We start from the raw sequence: 9222 nt of genomic DNA, 5'->3' as shown, positions 1-9222 counted from the left end.
TGTCCTCTAAGAAATCTTCCTTGCAATCCAACTCAATTCTGTTTGAAATACAAAGAAATCACACTGCCCTTATGGATTAAAATTTAATAAAACATATTAGCTCCGGTAAAATATGAATGCCCTGCTTAAAATTTTAATAGTAAATGAGGAGACAGTGACTTCTCCCCTCGGGATGGCTGCGGGCGAATTCGGGGTTGGGACCCCACTACCGGGGAGTTTGAGTGGAATCTCCAGCCACTCCTCACTCACCTGGAGGGAAGTTGGTCACCTCTGTCCGCCTCTGGCAGCAGATGGGATGGAAACTATTGTCAAACAGGCTTGGCGAGAAGAAAGGTGCTCCTCTCAGTGGTCCCACAGTTTATCCATTTTTCATTTCTGTGCTTTAAAAGTCACTTTGTTGTTTTTGGTTTAGTAGGTAAGTCTGTAGGTGTGCAGAGGCACCAACGTGGATAGGTGCTTGGGCATAAAAGTGTATGTTGAGGTCATATGAAGCAGATTTCAGATACTGGGCCTTCTCCTTCCACCCTTGGGTTTATTCCCAACTATCCAGTGCTCTAGAAGACCTCCACTCGCTGGGAGGCCGGAGTCTTTCTTCATCGGTGAGCAGCTTCCACACTTACTGGAGCACTTTGCAGCAATGCCTGTGGGCAAAACGAAAATGGGTTTTCTTGACATCACTGCAAATATGTTGGTATTCTGGACACTCCTGGAAGGAATGATTGCAAGACTGCAAGTCCTGGTGATGAAGGAAGTATTGCATTTTCCCACTAATGAAACAAATTACTGCTGTTCATATTTCACTTCAGGTGAGAAAAGCGGAAATCTAACTCTAGAAGTTTTTTAAAAAGTGTATTTTTCAGGGGAAGGGAATATAGGAAGTAAACTCTTGAACTGCTTGACAACTACACATTTTATCTCAACTTGATAATTAGCATGAAGAGCTTTGTTTTTTTTTTTTCCTGCCTGGAATTAGAGATATCACTGAGAAATATCTGGGAGATTTTTAAAAATTATATTGAAATTAATTTAAGGCTATATGGATTTTAGCCATCAGGAAATATTCTCTTGGGAGCTGCCCTGCTTAAAATAGTTTCAGTCAATAAACTCCATATCAAACAAAGTTTTTCCCCCAGTTATTTTAACAGTGCCCTTTTTATTTCATGAATTTATTATACTACCTTATTTACCATATGAATGGTGACAAGTGTTTAGCATTTTGGAGATCAGTTGTCAGTTGCTATTAAAATCAAGATTAATTCATATTAACGATATGCATTTCTCAATACTCCCAGGTGACAACATACATTAAAACAACTATTGCAAGTAATTAAGCTCAATAAAGGAGGAGGGGACAGGGAGAGGTTCAAAACACCCCCAATATTTGATTTTGCAATCCAAGTTCAGCAGACTGTTGCCACAACAATGCTTGGGAAACTCCTCAGGGTTGCTTTTCACTTTACATCTAATTAGGCACCTAATGAAAGAGAAGAATCTTTCCCCCATGTGGTTTTTTCTCCTTGATATTCTTTTTCCCTCAATTTTTTCTTAATCCCTTCATCTTTTCACCCAGCCCTCCAATTCCCCTCCCCTCTAACAGCTGTCAGTCTGTTCTCTGTATCTATGAGTCTGTTTCTATATTGTTAATTACTTTTGTTCGTTAGATTCCACAAATAAGTGAAATCGTATAGTATTTGTCTTTCTCTGACTGGCTTAATTCACATAGCATAATACTCTCCAGGTCCATTCATGCTGTCCCAAAAGGTAAGATTTCCTTCTTTTTTACAGCTGAGTAATATTCCATTGCATGAATGTACCACTGCTTTCTTATCCACTCATCTACTCATGGGTACTTGGGCTGCTTCCAACTCTTGGCTATTGTAAATAATGCTGCAATGAACACAGAGGTGCATATATTCTTTTGAATCAAGGTTTCTTCAGATATATTCCCAGAAGTGGAATCACTTCACAAGGCAGCAGTTCCATTTTTAATTTTTTATGTAAATCCATACTGCTTTCCATAGCCAATCTGCCAATCTGCATTTCCACCAACAGTGCACCAGGGTTTCCCCTTTCTCCATATCTTTGCCAGCACTTGTTGTTTGTTGATTTGTTGATAGTAGCCATTCTGGCAGGTGTGAGGTGATACCTCATTGTAGTTTTAATTTGCATTCTCTGATGATTAGTGATGTCAAGCATCTTATCATATGTCTATTGGCCATCTATATATCCTCTTTAGAGAAGTGTCTATTCAGGTTCTATGCCCATTTTTTAATTGGATTGTTTGTGGTGTGTGTGTGTGTTGAGTCTCCTTGATATTCTTACACCTTAATTTAAACACACAAACAGCCCTAGCCGGTTTAGCTCAGTGGATAGAGTGTTGGCCTTCGGACTGAAGGGTCCCAGGTTCGATTCCAGTCAAGGGTATGTCCCCAGTAGGAGGTGTGCAGGAGGCAGCTGATTGATGTTTCTAACTCTCTATCCCCCTCCCTTCCTCTCTGTAAAAAATCAATAAAATATATTTTAAAAAATAAAATAAACACACAGATTGTTTAGGAGATGCAATACCCAAAGTTTCTCCTGTGATTCACTTAGTATTATAATCTGGGGAAACTAGGTAGATGCATATATTTGTCTTCCAGTTACTGTCTTCCTGCACTCTCACGAGCCATGTTAACCTTACACAGAATTGATAGAAAACATACCCAAAATATTTTAATGGGTTTTTTATTAGGCTTTAGAGATGCTCAACAGTTTATACTAATTAGACTATCCAAAACCTTTTGAAGATTAAGCAAATTGGACAACCCTTGTTAATTAGAACATAATTTAAAGTTTGAAATTATATCACTGATGAAGTAGTCTAATTAGTATGACAGTATGTTAATGGGCAAGTGAGACAGAGCAACAGTGGAGTTTGGTGTGAACCTCTCCAAGGCTTGAACAAAAATCCTCCCTCCAATGCTGGCATTAATAAAAGATTTCTATAGACTTCAGCCTTTCCACGATGACATACAATTTATAGTACATACAATGCATTAGCCCATAGTGCTGCTCAATATTTTCACTATTATGAAAACTAATAAATTCGTCAAGCTGAATTAAGCATACAAATCAGATGAGGCATAGCAGATTACACAGTGAAGCGCGGTGTCTCCCGAGCCTAAATGAAATTTCAATCTAATAATTCCTTCCTGGCCCAGTCATAATTTGTTTAGAGATGTTGCTCTACTTCTTTCAAAGCGCTATTCGCACTATAATTAAATGATACTCAAGCTTTTAACTTTGATTTATTTCATTTCTCGAAGCTTGAGACAGTGAGAGCTGTACAATGTCATTTTTTTTATTTCCTTGAAAATTACCCTGGCTGTTGTTGATATAGAAATTAAACACCTAAACATTTACTTGAACCGTCCGGGGGGCAAGCCACATTCATTTATGTCAACAACCCCTCTCCAGTCTCTTGTCCAGGCCCCTCGGCTCAGCTACTGAAGGTAGGAGGAATCCTCTTTGGCTACTATTTACGTATTCCTCCACAGAAGGGAGGAGAAAGGCAAACCTGGGAGTAGCACAGGAAAGCGCAAGGGGGTTAAGGACCATGGACAGATCCCGTCGCATGCTGTTAGCGGCATCTTCCCAGTCCTGGCGTGTAGCAAAGTCTATGCTCCCAATTTGAACCTGGCGTCCCGCCCCGCTGAGGTCAGGGGTCAACCGGCGGCCCCCTTCTTGCTGCTGCCGCGGGGCTTCCGGGTGCTGACCACTCGATGGCCCCCCTTCGCCACGCTTCCTCCCACTCTGTTTTGTCCCAGCGCGCGCCAGCGCCTCTCAGGCCTGCCGCCTGCTCTCGCACCTGCTCGCCTTCCCCAGGCACTGTGTGCCTGCACCTGCTCCCAGCCACCCCCGTCCTCGTCTGCCACCCGCCGGCTCCAGCGTCGGGACCTTCTCACCCTCACCTGCACCCCGCTCCTTCCGCGCTCTGGGGAGGTGACAGCAGCCCCCAACACCAAGGAAAGTAGAGAGAAGAGCGGGGAGGAGAGGAAGGCTGTGGTGTGTGTGTGTGTGTGTGTGTGTGTGTGTAGGAGAGGTTGTCTCCTTCTTTTACAATTGGAACAGTGTGTGTCCACTTCTAAGAAAAGTGGTACCCACTGGGACAAAAGTATTGGCTAAAAATAGGCTATCTCTTCACCGAGTGGCTGTGGAAATGAAGATAAGTGGGACTTGTGCCAGCCCTTGAGGGCGTGTGTGTGTGTGTGTGTGTGTGTGTGTGTGTGTGTGATGGGGTGTGTGTGTTGGGAGTTCAGTAGCACATGCGCTTTTTGATCTCTGGCCCTGCCTCTCCCTCTGTCATTTGCCCCTTTCTCCTTTGATTGTGGCTAATGAAGAATAATAAATCCAACGGCAGGGTTTGCCCATGGATCCGCCCAAGACCCAACTCACACTGAACTGGATACAGGGAGGAGGAGGAGAAAGATCCGTAGGAAGAGAAAAGAGGGTGGAGAGGAGTGTGTGTCGGTGGTGGTGCTGGGGGAGTACGCGGGGACAAGGGGCGGAGGGGGGAGTCGCATGCGCACAGGCGACCCGAGCCTGCTCAGAGGCCGTCCAATCCGCTGAGAGCGGCGAGGAGCCGAGGGAGAGAAAGCCCTGCAGCCCTGTCGACCCCCGGTCTCTTGGGCACCAGGCACCCGCCGGGCCGAGGGGGTGCAGAGCAGAGCACCAACCACTGCGCGCATTGGACGGGAAGCGCAGAGCAGCGCGGAGGAACCCGGTCGAGGGCAGCATCCGGGTCCACCAGTGTGGCGGGGAGCCTGGGATCAGGGTCACCAGAGCTGCGGGGAGGGTTGGGCCAAGTGGGGGCGGAGGCGTGGAACTTAGCGGTAAACAGGAGGCGGGGGAGGCAGCCAGGTAAGAGACGTTCTTAGCAGTCTAGGGAAAACCCCACTCGAGGTTGGCTTGGCCCGCAACTTTACTTAGGAGTTCCGTTTCCCGGTGAGGTGGGTCTCCAGAAGGGGCTGGAGGCCAGCTCCTAAGTAGGAACTGCCCCCGGACTGGAGTGTAGACCTGGCCAGTGGGTGGGGTGGAGAGGGCACTAAGGTAAGTGAGAGCTGCGGGGCGCCGAGAAGGGGCGGTGGCGTCGGAGCCGGCTGGAGCCCAAAGGGAAGGTGGAGGGCGCGGCGGGAGAGCAGAAGGCGGGTATCTGAAAGGGCCGGAGCCTGGAGGGAGCAGAGGCGGAGAAGGGGCGAAGATAGACTCGAACAGGGGAGGGCGGAGGCGCGCGGGAGGGAGGGCAGGAGGGGGTGCGGGGGCAGGCGCAGGGAGAGGGGAGTATAACTCCGCTGTCGCGAGGCGCGGGGGCACTTTCGGGCGGCCAGGTCTGCAGCTAGCGCCTAGCGGAGCCTAGCACCCGATCAGACTGACGCCGGAGCCAGCGGAGGAGCGCGTAGCCGGGGCAAGACGCGCCAAGCTCGGAGCAGCGGCGGGGGAGCGCAACTTTACACCGCCGGTCCCGCCGCCGCTCTTGACCAGCACTTCTCGGGAGGGTCCGGGCAGCCGGGGTCACTTCTTGCGCTACGGACCAGCGCTCCGGCCGGCTGGGAAGATGATGATGATGTCCCTGAACAGCAAGCAGGCGTTCAGCATGCCGCACGGCAGCAGCCTGCACGTGGAGCCCAAGTACTCGGCACTGCACAGTGCCTCTCCCGGCTCCTCCGCTCCTGCGGCGCCCGCGGCCAGCTCTCCCAGCAGCTCCAGCAATGCTGGCGGCAGTGGCGGCGGCGGTGGCGGCGGAGGCCGGAGCAGCAGCTCCAGCAGCAGTGGTAGCGGCGGCGGCGGGGGTTCCGAGGCGATGCGGAGAGCGTGTCTTCCAACCCCACCGGTGCGTATTTCTGCATAATCACCGCTTAGAGGCACATTTTGACAGCCCCTTTATCTGCTTGATGTTTTTTTCATGTCTGCACAGCAAATCACCCCACACCTCCAACCAATTTCCCCCCCCTCTCTTATGTATTCAGCGGGTCTTTCCTTTCATATTAATTTTTATGACCTGGGATGTTGCCTGTGCGCGTGCTGTGTTGTGTTGTGTTTGCAGGCTCACATTCCTCCTCCTCGTGCACGCTCAGTTTCTCTGGGTGGCTTCCTGCCTCTCCTCCTCACCTGCAAATTTCAGGATTATTACTGTTGCTACTAATTATTATTATTTTAACGTTCTGGGAATGTTGTAGGCGCGGCCGCGGTGTGGAGAGAAGGGCCGGTGCTTCCGGAGAGCGCGCGCACAATTCCCTGCTGAGCGTAATGTGTGCCTTTTACTTGCAATTGCAGAGCAATATATTCGGCGGGCTGGATGAGAGTCTGCTGGCCCGCGCCGAGGCTCTGGCGGCCGTGGACATCGTCTCCCAGAGCAAGAGCCACCACCACCACCCGCCCCACCACAGCCCCTTCAAGCCGGACGCCACCTACCACACCATGAACACCATCCCGTGCACGTCCTCTGCCTCCTCCTCGTCGGTGCCCATCTCGCACCCGTCCGCGCTGGCGGGCACGCACCACCACCACCATCACCACCACCACCACCACCATCAGCCGCACCAGGCGCTGGAGGGAGAGCTGCTGGAGCACCTGAGTCCGGGGCTGGCGCTGGGTGCCATGGCGGGCCCCGACGGCGCGGTGGTATCCACGCCAGCTCATGCGCCGCACATGGCTACCATGAACCCCATGCATCAAGCAGCGCTCAGCATGGCCCACACTCACGGGCTGCCCTCACACATGGGCTGCATGAGCGACGTGGACGCCGACCCCCGGGACCTGGAGGCATTCGCCGAGCGCTTCAAGCAGCGACGCATCAAGCTGGGGGTGACCCAGGCTGATGTGGGCTCCGCGCTGGCCAACCTCAAGATCCCCGGCGTGGGCTCGCTGAGCCAGAGCACCATCTGCAGGTTTGAGTCCCTCACGCTGTCGCACAACAATATGATCGCGCTCAAACCCATCTTGCAAGCATGGCTCGAGGAGGCCGAGAAGTCCCACCGCGAGAAGCTCACCAAGCCCGAGCTCTTCAACAGCGCAGAGAAGAAGCGCAAACGCACATCCATCGCGGCGCCGGAGAAACGCTCGCTGGAAGCCTACTTCGCCATCCAGCCGCGGCCCTCCTCCGAGAAGATCGCTGCCATCGCGGAGAAGCTGGACCTTAAGAAAAACGTGGTGCGCGTCTGGTTCTGCAACCAGAGGCAGAAACAGAAAAGAATGAAATATTCTGCGGGCATTTAGGAGACCCTTGGCCTCTCCAGGGACAATCCCCTCCTCATCCTCTCTTTTTCCTCCCCCCCCTCTCTCTCCTGCCTTTTTCTTTCCACGTTTGGCGACCAGAAATCATTCCAGTAAATGTGAATCCAGAGAAAGTGGGGGATTGGAGAGTGAGCGCGCAGCTGAGCCGCAAGCCTGGTGAGAATGTGAAACGACTCCTGCAAGGAAAGAAAAACAAAAGAAGGGATTTGTCAAGTTGCAGCAAAGTTGTCCCTTTGAGCCCCACCCCACCCCGGAAAAGGCACCTGGACTTCCGCAGAGGAAGCCTGGGGGCTGGCTGTTTGCGGGAAGGCAGAAGAGACAGCCCTTTGAAAGGCCCCCAGAATGATCAAGTAAGATTTGTTTTTATTCCTAAAGACATCACCCTTGTTCAAGTTTAAAAGTACACTTTGCAGCTATTTTTCAGAAATAGAAATTGATTCAGGACTGAAACTTTAAACTAGAGTTGATGCTTAATGTGACAGAGACATCTCTAAAGTATTTTGAATTTTAAAAAAGATGGCAGATTTTCTGCATTTACACTGTATATTATATATATATTTTTATTGTGGTTCTTACCCCCTTCGTCCTTCTCTGAAGTGTTAATGCTTAAGAAAGGAGTTGCGCCTGCTGTGTTCACTGATCTTGAAAGCTATTATTAGATTATTGCCGAACAACCCTCTGTAAATTATTAATTTATCTCTCTGGCAACTTAATTTGTAAACATTCTAATTAATTAAACTTCTTTAGTCTTAAAAAATGGGGGGGAGTATGGTTAGTGAAGTTAAAAATGTTTATGTTTGATGAGTTTACTGAATTTTTACAGCTTTCCTATTAACACTGTGTTTCTTTCAGCCCATTTGTATATGCTCACTTGGAATGAAGAATTTTTTCTTTGTTTTTACTGGTAGTGTTCTGATTTGTGAGTTGGCACTCAGTAATGGATGTCTTAATCGTGTAGACCTGATTCACTGTCCAAAGTATTGTTTACTTCGTTACATATTTAATGGGGATTCCCACATTGTCCCCACTGTACATGCTCTTACACACCCTTTTACACACACACACCACACACACATGGCACTCAGTAATGGATGTCTTAATCGTGTAGACCTGATTCACTGTCCAAAGTATTGTTTACTTCGTTACATATTTAATGGGGATTCCCACATTGTCCCCACTGTACATGCTCTTACACACCCTTTTACACACACACACACACACACACACACACACCTCTAATGGAAGAGAAGAAGTGAAGCAGTTGGAAACATGACTATAATGCATCATTTTCTAGCTTTTGGTGCATTTGCCACTTGGTGTTTGTTCTTCCAGATTCTAAGATTTCACCAAGGTATTTCAGTCTTCTGGTTTTCAATTGCTTTGTTAACTACATTTTAACATTTACAGGATTCCTTCGGTTTTTCCTTTTGGAGGTTTGTTTGTAGAAAAACTAATTTTTCTCAAAGAAAGACAGTGCACTGCTTGTAAATTCACATTGTCTGGTAAAATTCTTTTGGAACAAAAAAATGGGTACATGATGACTGGTACCTTATCTACTGTAAATATTTCATTCAAAACGATACACATATAGATATATTCTTACAAATTTTGCTGTATTGCTGTTCCATCTAAGGATCTCCAAAGTCTTGAGTTCTGTATATGACCTGGTTTCTTGTTTTTGTTAATAGATGGTTTATTTACTATGGTAATGTATTATTTTTGGTGTGGTTTGATTGTCTTTCATTGAAGAGATGATTTTAATGTTTTATTGGCAAAGTATGCTGCTTTTTCATTAAAATGTGCTATTAAAATTAAATGGCTTTTAAAATGTGATGTTTTAAATCATTTACATTGGAATTATTTTGATAGGGAATTTTTTAAAAACAGAAACACATTTTATGGTTTATTATGGAGAGACTGTTATCAAAGTCTGACTTGGATTTAGTAGGA

At 47.9% G+C, this 9222-nt stretch overlaps 1 protein-coding gene across 1 annotated transcript; it reads left to right on the top strand.

Annotated features, from left to right (window-relative positions):
- Positions 1–5352: 5352 nt before the first annotated feature.
- POU4F2 (POU class 4 homeobox 2) lies at positions 5353–8329 on the top strand. The gene is made up of 2 exons (XM_005864858.2): positions 5353–5869; positions 6313–8329. Exons 1-2 carry the CDS (start codon positions 5594–5596, stop codon positions 7252–7254), a joined length of 1218 nt encoding a protein of 405 aa, XP_005864920.1. The 5' UTR covers positions 5353–5593; the 3' UTR covers positions 7255–8329.
- Positions 8330–9222: the final 893 nt, after the last annotated feature.

This window comes from Myotis brandtii, unplaced genomic scaffold (assembly GCF_000412655.1).
Source record: "Myotis brandtii unplaced genomic scaffold, ASM41265v1 scaffold192, whole genome shotgun sequence".
Classification (NCBI taxonomy): domain Eukaryota; kingdom Metazoa; phylum Chordata; class Mammalia; order Chiroptera; family Vespertilionidae; genus Myotis; species Myotis brandtii.
Note: the sequence above shows the minus strand (reverse complement) of the source record. Positions and strands in the feature narration are given on the sequence as shown.

Bases quoted from the DNA above. Each gene is read 5' to 3' on its own strand.
- POU4F2 (XM_005864858.2), top strand. From the start codon at position 5,594: ATGATGATGATGTCCCTGAACAGCAAGCAGGCGTTCAGCATGCCGCAC. The intron at 5,870-6,312 runs GTGCGTATTTCT...TTGCAATTGCAG, and splicing joins CGTGTCTTCCAACCCCACCG to AGCAATATATTCGGCGGGCT.